The sequence below is a fragment of the Alligator sinensis genome, unplaced genomic scaffold (genome assembly GCF_000455745.1).
Source record: "Alligator sinensis unplaced genomic scaffold, ASM45574v1 scaffold836_1, whole genome shotgun sequence".
Classification (NCBI taxonomy): Eukaryota; Metazoa; Chordata; order Crocodylia; family Alligatoridae; genus Alligator; species Alligator sinensis.
Window position 1 is genome coordinate 837,097 of NW_005842667.1, and position 16,953 is coordinate 854,049.

The 16,953-nt window shown below is 49.1% G+C and overlaps 1 protein-coding gene across 1 annotated transcript in view; it reads right to left on the reverse strand.

Moving 5' to 3' along the window:
* LOC102387122 (delta and Notch-like epidermal growth factor-related receptor) overlaps positions 1 to 16,953 on the reverse strand; it is a 77,340-nt gene that overhangs the window by 25,057 nt on the left and 35,330 nt on the right. Inside the window, exon 5 of the mRNA XM_025215736.1 lies at positions 1,192 to 1,323. Coding sequence (XP_025071521.1) covers positions 1,192 to 1,323 — 132 coding nt within the window. The remainder of the gene's footprint in view (positions 1 to 1,191; positions 1,324 to 16,953) is intronic.

The following is a 16,953-nucleotide window of genomic DNA, read 5'->3' on the forward strand; positions in this document are numbered from 1 at the left end:
TGGCATCTTAATAGTATCCTCATCATGCAAATGAGGTGCCTAAATAAGGTGCTTAACTATGCACCTACTTCTTGGTTAACTCCATCTGTTTTTTGGAATACTGGTAACTGGACAATCAGTCATGTTCCCACTAATGCAGAAACTAATTTGCCTGAATCCCTTCCCTTGTTCAATAAATGAACTATCTAGTAACTATCAAATAAATGTAACTATCTAGTGTTTTGAGGAGACCTATCACCAAAATACCTGAAAACAAAATACTCAAATATGTAATTAAACTGTCCAGTAAAGGAGAAGAAACTTCTGTCAAAGACCATAGGGAAGACACCACTGCAATAAAAATATGCTCTGCAGAAGTACAACTGGAGATACAGGTACTCAAAAATAAATGGGAATCACTGAAAATCAGAGGCATAAGCTTTATGTTAACTCAGTTAAATCATACTCATAAGTGCCATATTAAATTTTGTCACCACTGGATATATATGCCAAATTATCAAAAATAACCACCTACTTAAACACTTTGGACCAGGTTCTGAGCATCTACAGCTCATATTGACTTCTGCTACTCTTATGGGTGCTCTAAGGTATCTCAAAGTTAGGCACCCAGAAATAGTATTGCCCAATATTAGTGGCCACTTTTTAAAATTTTAGTTTAAACCATCATTTTGTGTTGATTTACCTTTAATCATTTTGTTACATTATACATATTGTAGTTATTGTTTAAGAAGTACCTATGAAAGGGGTGTTAAACATACAGCCTGGAGGCCAGATCTGGCCCACGGAGCCCCATAACCTGGTCCCCAGTGCTGCCCTGGATTAGCTTTGTGCTGCCTGCAGTGCTCACTGGGGAAGGGTCCCTGTCCTCAGTGCTCAAGGAGTTTGTTGGGGCCAGTCCTGGGCTGTATCACCTGCAGAGCTCACTTGAGCCTGTGTCCTGGACTGCTCTGGGAGGGTGCCACATGTGCTGGATTAGGCATGTGGGAAAAGGGATCCATGGACCTGATCTGGCCTGTGGACTGGCTCTGTGCCACTCACCTGACATGCAAAGTGAGATGAGTTTGACACCCTTGACCTACAGCTTCTTTTACTACTATTTTGGCATTATTTTTAGGAATCTTCAGGACAACCAACTACATTTATGTTAAAATTATATTAAAAATGAATAAAAGCAGTCTCTATAATACTTACGTATTTCACAATTTGCTCCAACCCAGCCACGTGGACAATGGCAATTATAACCATTGGGTTGGTCTATACAAGTCCCAGCATGATGACATGGGTTGCTGTCACAGTCATTTATGTCAATATCACAGTCCTCACCTGAAAGAAAAAAGAAAAGGGCTCATGGATACATCATGTATCAATATATACTATTAGTAGTATTTCATTCACTAAAAGTAGAAGGAAACATGCTGCTATTAATTATATTATGCTCATGTTATCTAATATTTATTAAAACAATAAAAACCTCCGTAAATGTATTTTGTCTGCTAATTAACTGGACACCTATTATTTTTGTCAGACAATGTAGCATTTTGAACTTATCTATCCCCTTCCATCTCAAGATCTTAATTTTTTTTCATCGGTATTAAAGACACCTCATATAACTCCTGTGAAGTAACCACATGCTGTATAAATATCCTCATTTTAGAGCTAGAGAGTGGAATAAGAGAGCTGAATGACTTAACTAAAGTTACCAGTCTCCCAATCTTTGTCTTTAACCATAAGACTGTCCTTCCTCCACAGTCAAATATGATGTTAACAATTTGTTGCTTATTGTCCCAACAGCTGTCATGCAATCAGTAAACACAGATAAATTTGATATGCTTTACTGAATTATTTAGAGCTACAGAAGGTGTGGTGTGGAACACTAAGGTGCTATGAAAATTATTGGGAGTTAAGGATGACAAATGCTTTCCAGGAAGAATGCTACACTTCAGTAGATCGGATCCTAAATACAGTACAGTCGTGTCATATGCGCATTTAACTTGCGCAAATTCAACTTTATGCAGGGTGGGAGGGGGGGCGGGGCTTCAGTTTGCGGCAGTTTGCGGCGGCGGCGGGAGGTTTTGGCAGCATGGTGGTGGCCCAGCGGCATGCAGCCATCCCCCCCACCACCCTGTGATGCACTGCTGCTGCCGGCCACACAGCTCCAAGCACGGCTCCATGGCAGCAGTGGGAGGTTTTGGAGGCAGAGGCAGTCGCCACTAGTCAAATTGCTGGTGATTTGACTATGCACAATTTTCGCCTTACGTGATGACCTCGGAACCTAACCCCTGCGTAAGTTGCGACACGCCTGTAGTATTTTCATTTAATTGGCCCATGTGATCTAAAATGATTTGTATGCCTTCATATATTACTATCAAATACACCAACTATATTAGTTTGAACATGAGGCAAGAAGACTAAATAGGCTGCATACCTTTGCTCTGGAAATGCAAACTGATTAATATGAGCACTTTACAACAAGCATGTATTCAACTAACAGAATGAAGTGTTTCTTCAGCTCACAATAATTAATAGTATAAGGTAAACAAATTTTATATTTTCAGTGCCATCCAAATACTGCTTTGGTTTACCTGCTAGTTTTTAAAATGTTACTTTAAACATGAAATTTGTTTCAAACAAAAATGTTAAAAATAACATTGAACAGCTGCTTAGCAAATTCTGTTTAGTAATAGCTCCTTTTGCTACTTAATTTTTAAAGGTAAATCAGTTCTAAGCAACATTAACAAGTTTTTCAGTCTTAAAAGGTTGATTATAAGTCAGCAATATCCAAATTAATTTGTTTCCTAGAATAAATATAGTCATAGATCCATAGATTTATAGATTGTAAGGAGCTGGAAGGGACCTCGCAAGATCATCGGGTCCAAGCCCCCTGTACTAAGCAGGAAAGATAATTGGGGTCAGGTAACCCCAGCAAGGTGATCATCCAGTCTCCTCTTGAAGATTTTCAGGGTAGGTGAGTGCACCACCTCTGGAGGAAGTTTATTCTACAGTCTGGACACCTTAACTGTGAAGAAGTTTTTCCTAGCATTAAGCCTGAAATGATCTTCCAGGAGTTTGTGGCCATTACTCCTGTTTTTCCCCAAGGGTGCTCTGGTGAACAGTTGTTCGCTGAGCCCTTGATGTATTCCCCTGATATAGTGATAAGCTGTTACCAAGTCCCCTCGGCCTTCTCTTTTTTAGGCTGAAGAGACCCAAGTCCCCAGTGGCGATGCATAGTGGGTGCACGGGGGTGCGCGCGCACCCCCTGAGAGTGCCGGTTCATCCCCTGACCAGCCACACTCGCTGCTTAGGCTATGGGCAGAGGGGGCAGGTGGGAATGCCAGTGCAAGCACCAGCTGATTGCTGCAGCCTCTCCCAGAATTGGCCGTGGACATTCCCAGAAGTGGCTGCAGTGATCAGCCACAGCGATCAGCCACGAGGGTCCCCCCAGACACTGAGATAGGCTAAGGGGGGGGGACCCCCACCCTGGTCGGCAGGATGGGCCATGGGGGGGACAACTCCCTCCTGATCGGCGGGTTTGGTCATGGGGGGACCTCCCCCTGGGGAGTGAGATCAGCCATGGGGGGACTGGTCATGGAGGAGCGGAGGCATGTGCCTCCCCAACTAAGGCGGCACCAGTTGCCCATGCAAGTCCCTCAGCCTTTTCTCATAAGCCTTGCAAGTCTCTGATCATATGGGTGGCTCTTCTCTGGACTCTCTTAAGCTTTTCCAGATCCTTGTTGAAATACAGTGCCCAGAACTGGATGCAGTACTCCAGCTGTGGTCTCACCAATGCTGAGTGAAGTGGAAGAATCACTTCCTTGGTTTTGCTTGAGATGCATCAGTTGATGCATGCCAGAGTATTGTTTGCCCTGCTGGCTACAGCATTGTATTGATGGCTCATGTTCATACAATGGTCTATTATTACCCCTAGGTCCCTTTCAGTTCTAGTTTGTTTGCCACCACCAAGCCTGTAAGTATGTTAGGAATTGTTCATCCCCAGATGGAGCACTTTATACTTCTCAATGTTGAGCTTCATCTGGTTCTGATCCACCCAACTTGCCAGCCTGTCTAGGTCCACCTTCATCTGCAGCCTATTTTCAGGTGTGACCACGCTCCCCCATAACTTGGTGTCATCTGCAAACTTGGCCAGTGAGCTCTTCACCTGCACATCCAGATCATTGATAAAGATGTTAAAAAGTACTAGACCAAGCACGGACCCCTGAGGGACACCACTGGCCACTTTTCACTGGGACGACACAGATCTGTTCATTAGAACTCTCTGGGTCCTACCCTGCAGCCAGCTTTCTACCCACCTAACTGTCAAGCAGTTAAGCCCACAATCCTCCAGTTTTCCCGTGAGAACATCATTGGATACAAGATCAAAGGCCTTTTGGAAGTCTAGGTATACAATGTCGACCTCCTCTCTCTTATCCAAGTGGCAAGTTACCTTGTCATAGAAGGAGATAAGACTGGTAAAACAAGACCTGCCTGTGATTAAGCCATGCTGCCTGTTGTTCAGAATCCTACCTTCTGCAAGCATATTCCACATAGACTCCTTGATGAATCTTTCCAGGATTTTCCCTGGGATAGAAGTTAGGCTAATTGGCCCATAGTTGCCTAGATCCTCTCTCCTCCCCTTCTTGAAGATGGACACAACCTTGGTCTTCTTCCAGTCTTCAGGGACCTCCCCTGAGTGCCATGAGTTTTGGAAGAGTTTCACCAGAGGTCCCATGATTACTTTGGCCAACTCCTTCAGCACTCTTGGATGAAGTTCATCTGGTTCTGCTAACTTATTAATGTCTAACTTTTCTAACTGATCATGCACCAGCTCAACATCAACAGTAGGAAGGCGATCATTCCCACCAGGCCTATTCTGAACCTTATCTAGTATGATTTTCCCCCTAGTCCAGTGAAATACTGAAATAAAGTAGTCATTTAGGAGTTCAGTTTTCTCCTGAGTGTTGGTAACCAGCTCTCTTGAGTTAAGCAATAGCTCCACACTCCATTTGTTTTCCTTCTGTTCCCTTCATACCTAAAGAAGGACTTCTTATTGTTCATGATTTCTGTTGCAAGTTTAAATTCAATCACCACCTTAACCTTTCTAATCTGCTCCCTACAAGTGCAAGCTGCTGTTGTACAGTCCTCCCTGGGGACTGTCCCAGGCTTCCATTGTTTGTATGCCTCTTCCTTCTTTTTCAAGAGGAGCATGATATCCCCATTAAGTCAAGAGATCTGCCTGGACAAGATTGAACGGTCACAAACTCCTCTGCAACTGTTTCAGGCTGGACATAAGGAAGAACTTCTTTACTGTCCGAGCCCCCAAGGTTTGGAATAGACTGACACCGGAGGGGGTTCAAGCACCCATTTTGAACGCCTTCAAGACACATTTGAATGCTTATCTTGCTGGGATCCTATGATCCCTGCTGACTTCCTGCCCCTGGGACAGGGGGCTGAACTCGATGATCCTCCGAGGTCCCTTCTAGCCCAAATGTCTATGAAATCTATGTTGAATAATATATGACAGAGCCTTGAGGGACCCCACTGGTCACAGCACACCATGACAATTAACTTCCATCAACCACCACCCTCTCGGTCCAGCCACAGAGCCAATTCCCCAGTCAGTTGACTGTGGTGAAGCCAAGGCCGCAGCTGGCCAGTTTCGCTAAAAGGTGATCATGGGATACCAGATCGACGGCTTTTTTAAAGTCAAGATATATGACATCAATCTCTTCCCCCTTGTCCAGGTGATAGATCACCTGGTCATAAAAGGAAATAAGATTGGTCAAGCAAGACCTACCCATGAGAAATCCGTGCTGGCTATCGCTCAGGATTTTGCCATTAGCTAGTCTGTTGAGAATGGTCTCTTTGATAATCTTTTCTAGGATCTTCCCTGGGATAGAGGTCAGGCTGATGGACTTGTAGTTTGCCAGATCCACTTTCCTCCCTTTCTTGAAGATAGGCACCACATTGGCCTTCTTCCAATCATTGGGCACTTCACCAGAGCACTAAGAGTTCTTGAAGATCCGTGCCAGGGGCTGAGCTATGATGCTTGCCAGCTCCTTAAGTACTCTGGGCTGTAAGCTGTCAAGGCCGGCTGACTTGAAGGTATCCAGCCTCTCAAAGTGTTTCTTCACAAGGTCAGCATTGATGGAGGGTAAGGAATCTCCCTCACCCAGGCCTTCCTGTCCCGTAATGGGCAGGGGCATCCCATGGGACTGTTGAAAGACCAACGCAAAATACCCATTTAGCAAGTTGGCTTTTTCCTGGGTGTCGGTAGTCAGCTGTCCCATCTGGTTTAGCAGGGGTCCAATGTTGCCCTTGCTTTTCCTCTGGCTCCCCACATATCTAAAAAAGGACTTTTTATTGTCCTTGATACTTGTAGCCAGTTGGAGTTCAGTTGCAGCCTTGGCTTTACTGGTTCACTCTCTGCAGGTTCGGACCAGTGCAGAATATTCCTCCTTGGAGGTGGATCCTGTCCTCCATACTTTGTAGGTCTTTCTTTTCAGACGCAGGAAGTCCGCTAGTTCCCTGAAGAGCCAAGGGGGCCAGTGTGCATTTTGCTGCCTTTCCTCTGTGATGGGATAGACTTTGCTTGTGCATCCAGGATCACTGCCTTAAGGAGCGACCACTCTTCCTGAACTCCCTTCCCCTTTGGGTCGTGGTCACTTAGGGCCTCACTGACAAGCTTCCTGACCTTGTCAAAGTCAGCTTTCCTGAAGTTGAGGGCTTCTGTATTGCTGACTTGCCAGCTTTACAGTGGATGGTGAAGGTGATCGGCTCATGGTCACTATCACCCAGCTTCCCTTCGATCGTTAGGTCGCTGATAAGGCCATCCCCCATTGCCAGTTCCAGGTCGAGCAGCACTTTGCCTCTCACTGAACCATAGACTTCTTGCATAAGATAGAGCTCATTCACGCACGAGAAAGCTTTGAGACCACTCGGATTTGGCTGAGTGCTCTTCCCACGAGGTGTCCGGGTAGTTGAAGTCTCCCATGACAACCATGGACCAGGAGCATGCGGCCTCAACCAATTCCCTGGCAAACTCCTGGTCAAGCTCTTAATCCTGGGTCGGAGGTCTGTAGTAGACTCCCACCATTGTGTCCCCTGTGCCATGTTCCCCATGGATTTTAACGCAGAGGGTCCACCCGGGGCACCAATGTCGGCTTGCAGGGTTGCGTAGCTTTCCTTGACAGAGAGCTACAACCCTGCCCCTTTGATCTACTTGATCTCTCTGGTACAAGGTATAGCTGTCTATACCTGTGGCCCAGTCATGGGTGGAGTCCCACCAGGTCTCCATTATCCCTATGACATCATCATTGTTTGTGTTAAGCAGGAGGACAAGTTCCTCCTCCTTGTTCCCCAAGCTCCTGGCATTTGTGTACAGGCAGGCAAGTGTCCCTTTGGGGGCCCTTGCCTTACCCATAGATTGTTCCAGGGCTGGGGCAGGGGTGGACTCCCTTAAGTGCCAAGGTCACCTGGCTTTGCAAGGGTTACTCAGTGGGCCAGCAGTAGCAGTAGTCCCCGCCATTCCCCAGCAGGCTTAGTTTAAAGACCAGTGGAGCAGGTCAGCCAGTCTGGCTGAGAAGAGCCCTTCCCAGCAGCTCACTGCCTCTCTCACCAAACAGCGGACTGTGGTCATGGAAGCCAAAGCCTTCTCGATGACACCAGTGCCACAGTCTTTGGTTCACTACCTCGATCCTCCTCTCCCTCCTCAGCCCGTAGCCCGAAGCCAGGAGGATCGAAGAGAACACCACCTCCACCTCCAACCCCTTAAGCCCTGCTCCCAAAACCACATAGTGCTTCATGACCTGGCTGGGAGCACTCCGAGTCATGTCATTTGTGCCCACATGGATAAGAAGCATAGGGTAGTGGTCAGTGGACTGGAGGAGCTCAGGGATCTTCTCCGCAATGTCTCGGATACGGGCTCTTGGGAAGCAGTAGACTTCCCAGGCTAAGGGGTCGGAGTGGCAGATTGCCCCCTCAGTTCCCCTCAGGATGCAGTCTCCCACAACAAACACTTTGCGTTTTGTCTTGGGAAGAGTGGGGGCAGTAACTACAGCTGAGCCTGTGTTGCCTCTGGGAGCTGGCAGTTTAGCAGGCTCTGCTGGGGCTGCAAGAGGTTCATACCTGTTGCAAAGCTCCAGCGGGGTGGACACCTCAGTGTGGCAGGCCTTGGGGCCCTTGACCACCTTGGTCCAACCCCTTGGCTGGACAGCATGGGAGATCCCCAAGTTCTTCCTTGTCCTGGAGGGCGACCATGTTCTACCCTCCGCCTCCCAGGGGAGAAGGGCCTGGCAGTAGGAGTCTATCTTCTGCTCACCATACGTGATGGTACGCAGTCTCTGGACTGCAGCATGGAGCTCCTCCAGCCAGCGCACCAGAGACCCCAAAAGGGAGCAGATCCCACAAGGGGAGGTGGCCATGCTCCTAGACCCCAGAGCCTGAAAAAGTGACAGGCAGTCCCCGCAGTCAAGAGACAGAGGTCCTGTCTGTGTGGAGCCCAGAACCATGGGCTCCCTCTGGGCAGAGACCTCTGAAGCACCAGCCGGGGGGGCCACAGACCCCGAAGGGACCCTCGGGTTGCAGCACTTGCCCATCTGCATGATGCCACTGGGAGGCTGGCTGCGGCTGGGACTGTCTTGCCTAGGGCACACAGGCAGGACCTTGGGCCTTCCCGCTCGCCCTCCTGTGCAAACTCCGTACTAACTCATGCGCCGAGTAGACAAGCACACCTGTTTGCATGGCCTGTTCATAAGGCTCTGGTCGCATGGCTCCCTTGCGGGGCTGGGCAAAGTAGGAGCTGGGTTGGGGCGAGACCCTACTCGGCTCCGAGTCAGCCGCCTCCCTGCAGCTAAGCAGGGCTAGTCCCCTCCCACCACAGGCCCTGCTTACCTCCGGCTGTGCTGGGGGTCAACGGGGGCACTCTGTGGCTGTTTGGGGTCGCTGGGGGGCTTCGGGGTGTGGAGGCACGACGGGCTTTCACCGGTGCATCTCGCACCGCTCCCTAAGCCTAACTGTTGTGTAATGCATATACTACAACATTAAAATTAGAAAGTACATTAACTAATATGTGCAGAGATATTTTTAATGCTTTAGCACCAAATCAGTCTTGATTGTTTATATATGGGTTTCATTTATTTCTCTGGGACTTTAACAGTGCATCATTGCTATCCCTTAATGGTCAATGTTGAGCAATGGCAGATGCTCTCTTCAGCAGCTTACTGTATTGTCTCCACAATATTTCTCCTCCTATTAGACTGTGAAGACAAAATTAGGAACCAAAATTTCCTTTTAAGTCAAAGGATGACAGCCTCCTCTCACTTATGTCAGTAAAGAAAGAAAAGTATTTGAAATAGAGGCACGGTAAGCACACAACTGGAAACTCCAATCTTCTCCCTTGCAATGCACCATGGGCGCATCTACACATGCAAATATTCATGACTAAATTTACTGCACATTAGCTTAATGTACATTAACTGATTTTTGGCAGGTGTCTACATGTGGTGACCAAGAGAAACCTTCCCCAAGTCATTGTTGCAGTGTGCATGCTGCACAATATTTGCAAGGCCCAGGAAGAGGCATTCAGAGCAGAGGAGGCATGCTAAGCAAAGGAGGCACACTAGGCAGAGGTGGCCTGGTGGCAGAAGCATGATCTGCAGGCCCCAGGTGACCCACAGACCTGCCAGCAGGGGCTAGGGCATTGGATGTGGAAAGCCTTAGTGGACCACCTCTTACAGCACCCGCCTCTAGCCCACCTGCCCTGCTGCCCACGCACCCGCTAGCTCCTGTCCACCCCCACCACTACTCTCAGGACATGCACATGGTTGAAACAAAAAGCTTAATTCCCCTCATAACTCCCACTCCTATCCTTCCCCCTTTACCCCTCATCATATAGAGCCCTATTGCCCCTGCATCCCCAACACACAGATCCCACTCCCCAATCCCTCCCCAACAAATAAAGCCCCTCCACCACCCTCCCCAACCACCAATAAAAAAACCCTCTCCCCAAAGTGAAAACTATATACAACAGTCTCAGTCTCTGTCTGAGTGCTAAAGCAGGGGGCTGTTGGATAGGGGAACCTAGAAGGCAGACCCCAGGGAGCCTGTACCCCAGCCTTGGGCTGGGGACTGCAGAGACTGCGGTGGGTGTCAGACTCATCCCTGGGTGATGGTGCCCAGTGCTGAACCTGGAACCTCTGGGTCTTTGGACGCATGGTCTCAGGGTGAGCTGTGGGGCTGGGCCCAGGTGGGTGGCAGGAGACCCAGGGCATGGGCTGACTACCAGGAGGCCTGCGGCGCCAGGAACAGGGGTTGGGCAGTACATGACAGCCAGGCTCAAGACAGTGTCCAGGACCTGACAGTCAGTGTCCACAGGCTCCACTGCCCAGCAATCCACAGCAATCTGCTAGTACAGAACCCGCAGGTGTTCCCACTTCACAGCCAGGACCTTGGCCCAGAACACCCTCTCCCAGGCAATGTTCTCTACCCACCAGGACATAACCCGTGCCTCCTGCCCCTCAGCCAGCTTCACCAGCTGCTGGAGCAAGCAGGTTCAAGTGTGTGCCTACTGCTGGCACAGCCGGCGCATGCAGCACGGTCTGGTGGTGGGTTGTGGCAGGATGGGGGCTGCATCCCCACTGGGGCTGTAGCTCTACCCCACATCCAGATGTTGGCCCTACAGAGGCAAGAGACAGAAGCATTTTGTCAAAGTTTGCAATATTTCAGAGATAAGATGCTCTGCACCAGAGGCAGTGCAGTGCCTAGTCTCAGATCAGGGGTTGGCTGTGCATGGGTGCGCAGGGACCATGGTAAGTCTGGCCAGGCAGGCCCTGGCCCAGGTGGCTGCCAGCTAAGCCCCCTGTCCCCATTTGCTCCCCTAGGGCTAGCAGGACACTGGGTGCTGGCCTCAGGCAACCTGTCTCCCCTGCCCTCTTCCCAGCATGGGCCAGGCCAGGCTGCTGGCAGCACCTGCTCCCATGGCTTCCTAACTCACTGCCCCCCCTCCACAGGCCTAGTGCTCCCCTACTGCTGCCCAGCCCACAGTGCCTGGGCTTGTGGTGTGAAGGGATCCAGGACAACCACACCCTCCATACTGGGAGCCACTCCGGGCAGGTGCCTTCAGGCCAGCTCCACCCCACACCACTGCTGCATGTGCCCCAGGTGGTGTGTGATGAGCTGTTTGTGCAGGATGAGAAGTGCCAAAGCCACTATACCCTGCTGATGATGATCCTCCTGGTGCCATGAACACACCTTCACTCCTGGTTTGGGACCCTGAGCTACAATGGCCCACGGGGCAAGCCCGGCCTGCCCTGCAACCTCCATCACTGCCTAGAGGGCTACCTAGGGCAGTGCTACATGTCTTTGCCCCCTTGCTGCTGAGGAGGACATCACCAACACTATCAATGCCTTCCTTGGGGTGTGAGAGGCCTGTGGCCACCCAACTTTAGGGACATGAGCTGCTCAATAAAGTTTCAAGCTGTGGCCCACCTCTCTGCGTGCTTTGTGGGGGGAGAACCCAGGACCAGGGGTGGGCATCCAGGCCAGGCAGGAAGGGTCCTAGGCAGGGGTGTGGGCTGGAAGATCCTCCCCCCAGTGCAGGACTTACCACGTGGCCGGGGTTGGCGAGGCTGGTGGCTCAGCACAGGCCTTCCCATCAGCGATGGCAAGTGGCTGCATCTGGCTACAGGGATGCAGCCTGGATCCCGGGGCACTAAAATCTGGGTTAGCTGCTGCATGAAATTTCTACTGACAGCAGTGTTCTACAGTAGTGGTAGTTCACCTAGGTACTTTGAAGGTGAACAAATACATTACCTGCTGAGCATCTGTGTGCCATGCAATACTTATGGTCTTATGGGAACAACCAGACTGATGATTGTGGTCAGTCATGGCCACCCACTGTGTCCGCAAGGCCTTGACCTTTATGCAGCACTGCCTCACCATCTAGGAGCATCCTCCCTCCTACATGCCACCTGACAGGGCCTCATAAATGTGGCGTTCAAGTGCCCACTCTGTGCAAACTGCCTCCGCATCATGAGGTTGCAAATCTCCACCGGGTCCAGCTGGGGGCCTGGGTGGACAGCACAGGTGCACACGTGGGCAGGGCTGGGCCTTGATGGGGAGGAAACTGTGTCCTGCACTGGGTCTCTAGGACCAGCCACAGAAGGACAGCTGTGCGGGATCCCAAACTACACTTGGGAGCATTCAGCAGAGGGACACAACCAGGGACTGGGAGCCACATGGCAGAGGCAAATGTGCACAGCACCTGCTAACACAGGAGACACTGCTGGGGATAAGCAGCAGCAGATAGCATGTGTTGGCTCTGCTGCCAGAGACATCCAGCCAGCAGCCCTGGGGGGGATCTCAGGGCTGGGCAGGGGGTGCTGCAGGATGCAGGCATTTACAACACTCACCTGCAGACAAGCAGCAGCTCTGGCTAGGGGACAGGACTGTTAGAGGCTGCCTGCATACTATCCAGGGGGCACAGGGGGCCTGCAGTACTCCAGGTCAGACAACCGCATCTCTCAGGCTGCCTGTGGTGTGTGCCCCAGGGCACAAAATGGCCACAGGCTTTTACAGTCTACAGGCAGGGCCCGCCAGAGAGCAGCCCAGCCTCAAGGCAGGAAGAACTCCCAGCTAGGAGCCCTGGGGCAGGGCTCAGGGTAGCCCCCTAGTGGCTGAGCAGACCTGACATTGAAGTTAGTGCCAGGTCATGTCTACATGTGCGCTACTGTGCTTTAACTAATCATGACTAAATTTAATCTTTGTATTTGCAGGGATCAAATTTAGTCACAATTAGCCACTTTTACTGTGCAGTAAGTATGCAAATGTGTAGACATGTGCCCATATTGTGCAGTAAATTAGGCTAAGGCACAGTACAGTGTCTTGCGTAGATGTCCCCTTGATCACTAGATCATAGGATTACAGATAATGGGGCTTGAAGGAACCTCAACTAGTCCCACTTACTACTCAAGGCAGGACCATAGTTGGTTGGTAGAGTTGGAAGGGACCTAAGCAGATCATCTAGTCTGACCCCCTGCCATGGGCAGGAAAGGATGCTGGGATCAACTGACCACAGCAAGGTGGCTGTCTAGACTCCTTTTGAAGACCCCCAGGGTAGAAGCCAGCACCACTTCCCTTGGAAGTTGTTTCCAGCTCCTAGCCACCCTGACAGTGAAGTAGTGCCTTTGTTGGTCATGGTGCTAGCAATAGTACTGCCGAGCCTATAAGTATGATGCCGTTTTTTTCTCCCAAGGTGTAGTACCCTGCACTTCTCTACAATGAATGCCATCAGGTTTTGGTCCACCCACTTTGCAAGTGTGTCCAGGTCAGCCTGTATCCCCAGCCTGTCCTGTAGCTTGACCGCCTTCCCCCATCATTCAGTGTCATCTACAAACTTTGCCAGTCCACATCTGATGCCCAAATCTAGATCATCAGTGAAGTTACTGAACAGTACCAGCCCAAGCACTGAGCCCTGGGGGACTCCACTGGTAACCTTGCACCACGTTGATTTGTTCCCATCAACTACAGGTTTCCCTTGATTTATGTGGGTTCTTTATATGAGAATTTGCTCTTATGCAATGAGCATATTTAAACCCATAATTCATTATATGCGAGGCAATCAGCATAGATGTCGTCCCCCCCCCCACCCGGCAAAGCAAGTATGTCTGTGGGGGGAGGGGAAAGAGCCGTGGCCCCACTTACCCCAGCCCCAGCAGTGGCGGCCCGGGGAGCAGCCAGTACCAGCTGCATGCAGCTGCCAGGCTGCACCATGCTCCGCCTGGACCCCCATGCCGGGACTCACCCCAGCTACGCCATGCCATGGTGCAGGCAGCTGGTGTCAGCTGCTCTCAGGGCCGCTCCAGTATGGGCTAGGCAGAGTGTGGACAAGCGGAGCCCCAGGTGGTGCAGGGTGCAGCACTCGCCCCAGCCCTGGCTGTAGAGGCCCCAGGAGCAGTCGACACCAACTGCTTGCACCAGAGCATGGTGCGGCCCAGGAGCAGAAGTGAGTGGGGACAGGCAAAGCATGGTGTAGCCCAGCGGCTGCAAGCCACTGGTGTTCCTGGGGCGGCTGCAGCTGGGGCTGGGGTGAGTGCCACTCTGTTCCCTCTGCTTTGCTGTCTTGTGCAGCCCCAGGAGTGGCACCCCTCCCTCTGCCCCTTCCTTAGTCCCAGCCTCACTCCCTCCCTTCCTCCCTTACTGCCATGGGAACCTATCCCTATTTGTTGCATTGTAAAGTGGGTTCACTTTATGCGAATTCAATTTATGTACCATTCTCCAGGAATGCATGTACAGCATAAATTGAGGGAAACTTGTAGAACACTTTGGGTCTGACCCCGGGGCCAGTTCCCCAGCCATCGGACCATGAGATGCTCGAAGCTACAGTTCCCCAGCTTGGTCATGAGGACATCATGGGAGATCAAGTCAAAGGTCTTCTTGAAATCCAGATAAATAACATGAATCTCATCTCCCTTGTTCAGGCAATGTGTCACCTGATCGTAGAAGGAGATGAGGTTAGTCAGGCAAGAACTTTCAGTAATAAAACCACATGGGCTGCGCTCCTGGCCACCTGTATCCTGCACCATGGCTGCATGCATGCACACATGCAGAGTTCTGTGTAACTTCTACCTACAAGTCTTTTAAGTACCCCTCAGGTTACACATACCCCTGGTTGACAACCACTGCTCTAGGTAATCTGTTCCAGTGCTTAACCAACCTTAAAAATAAAGGGACACATCTAGGCTTTGAACCCAGAATTTCTTAAATCTAAGTCAAGAATCATCCCCATAAGCCTGTGGTTCTCAAATGTTTGTTTTTGATTCAAAGCACCCCTTGGTAAACTCAAGGCACCCCTCGGTAAATGCAGTTCTTAGCTTTCATTCAATTTTTGACTGGGAAAATAATAGAGTAATTCTCCTGTTGCAAAAAACAGACTAAAACAGAGCAGAATGTTTTTGACAGTGTAGATTCCATCTGAAACCTCTAGGCATGTCCAGATGGGCATGGATGTGCATTACCCCGGAGACAAATAGCAGGGGCACATAGTTGTGCCGCTGCTACTTGTCCCTGGGGAACACTCATACATGCTCACTCTGGCATGTGGCAAGTTGCCCCAGGTGGGGTAGGGGAGGTTGGGGCCACCACCTTAGCTGGTACCTACAGCCTTACCTGGGGTCGTGGGGGCTTCTCAGGGCTCCAGTGGCAGTGATCCAACATGCAGAGCCTCGCCGGCAGCCAGAGTATGACTCTGGCTGGCCAAGCTCCGGTTTCAGGTGGCACATGTTGCCACCAAGTGCACCACCCCACTTTTTTCAGGTGCAGGTTTTTTTGACACTGGGATCTCCGGGTGTCAAAAAAACCTGCCATGCTGCAAATTAGCATTGCGGAGAATATTTGTATATGTGGCATGTGCAATTTGAGGCACTGCAGATGGATCTCCAGCACCTCATACCACACATGCATGCTTGTCTGGATGTGCTCTCTGTGTTTATTTTGTGAATCATGTGTAGTCATTTGCAAAACTAATGGTGCTAACATTGCACAGTACCCCGTGGCTCACTGGTCAAGAATCTTGCAACACTGTGGTTGAGAATAACTGCCCTAAACCATCAAGGCACATTTGTCTCTCTTCCAATGTGCAATGAGATGGTGAGAGAGTAGGGTGCTCTTCTGCTTGAAACCTCCATTTTAAAGCCTCTTCCACCAGGAAGCTTCAGGAATATTACAACTAAGTAATGCATGAGGAGGATGCCACCAAGGTCAGATTACACAAATAACAGTGGTTGCTGCTGGGTCTATGCTTTTAAAGGCTTGAATAGCATAGCACATTCTTCCTTCTTTCCTCCCTGTTTAGTCTCCACTCTAAAGTCTTGAAAGTCCTATTTCTCAGTCTACAATGCAATATAGGCCTGTAGACCCGTTAAGTACATTGAGTAAAACTGGCTTTGCAAATAGAGTCGTTCATTAAAACGCATCTGAAGGATTAACTATATGTGATTTCAAAATCTGATACCTACTATTTAATATCCCTGTTTGGTATCAACACGTATTTAGTAATGTGTGCCCAAATGTCATTAGACTGCAAAGACAATATACATGTAATTGATTTTAAGCCAGAACATCTTCTATGAAAACGTACAAAGAAACAACCAATTTTTAAATTTGATGCAGCTTTGGCAGGAGAAACAAAGCTAGGAATCACAATATACAGTATTATTAACTCCTAATATATACAACTAGGGATGTGTATCCTGTTGAAATGGGATGCTAGAACATGCACCAGTGGATAAAGTGCTCTCAAAATGCTAGGTACTCTCTCCTGAAAAACTATGTAAAAAAGTGTTAATTATTTAGGTTTGGCATAAAAGACAGCAAACGCCCAGTGTAAGAAACCATTCAGTATAAGCACCTGCTATAGCCTATACAGCTATTTCCCCAGTATAGCTCCAAACACCACACATCGTATAATCATATACATTACTGAGAAAGACTGAGTCAAGAGCCAGGTGCTTTTCCACTTACTCAAAAGTATAACTCTGTTGAAGTCAATTAAATTAAGCCAACATAAAACTCTTATGAGGGAAGAACAAGGCCCAAAAGACTTTGGTTTTGCAGTGTTTTAACATAAGCAGAAAAACATTAATAATAAAGAAATCGGGGAAGTCTGGGATAAAATATTATATAGCACATGACAGCATTTTATTGTCGGCACATTTTATGCGTGTTGAGTTTTTATAACATTTCACTGCAGTAGCTAAACTCTGAACTCTATTACTACTAAACTTTTTCCTGAAAAGTTTCAAATATATATATCTTAAAATGTTTAACGGAAAATTTCAAAAGCATACTATTCAGATGCCCATAACAAGGATGTTTTGAAGGATGGATCCATCATGTTTTAACATCACCTCTACCATAGTTTTAAATTGCCTTATTGCATATGATTTCATGATTTTCCTCTTT